The 404-nt window shown below is 50.2% G+C and overlaps 1 protein-coding gene across 1 annotated transcript in view; it reads right to left on the bottom strand.

Annotated features, from left to right (window-relative positions):
• Nucleotides 1–176: 176 nt before the first annotated feature.
• nubpl (nucleotide binding protein-like) overlaps nucleotides 177–404 on the bottom strand; it is a 15988-nt gene continuing 15760 nt past the window's right edge. Inside the window, 1 exon segment of the mRNA XM_032511280.1 lies at nucleotides 177–349. Within this exon segment, the coding sequence (XP_032367171.1) occupies nucleotides 287–349 (63 nt within the window). The 3' untranslated portion in view covers nucleotides 177–286.

Genomic DNA, 404 nt, shown 5'->3' on the forward strand with positions numbered 1-404 from the left:
CGTCCTCTGGTGGACAGACTATGCATCTGCTAGCTGTCTGTCCCCAGAACACACTGTACAAATGTGGTCTCTGCAGTTTGTCTTAGTTGCGGTTTGTGGAGCCTGGGCTGTCTACAGCTAAATGAAGATCCCATGTATCCAGGGATACTGCAGTACTCATACACAGTACACAAAAGGGCTTTAGATTTAATTTATTGTGCGTTCGACAGCAAAATGTTTGTGCGTTTCTGTTTGTGTGTGTGTGTGTGCGTTCCGTGTGCGGTGTGTGTGTCCCTGTTTGCATCAATTACGTGCCGACTTCCTCGAGTCTCTGGACCACGGCGGACGCCACCTTCCTGTACGCCTCCGCCTGGAGAGGAAACACACACACACACACACACACAGACACACACACACAGACACAC

This window comes from Etheostoma spectabile, unplaced genomic scaffold (genome assembly GCF_008692095.1).
Source record: "Etheostoma spectabile isolate EspeVRDwgs_2016 unplaced genomic scaffold, UIUC_Espe_1.0 scaffold351, whole genome shotgun sequence".
Lineage (NCBI taxonomy): Eukaryota > Metazoa > Chordata > Actinopteri > Perciformes > Percidae > Etheostoma > Etheostoma spectabile.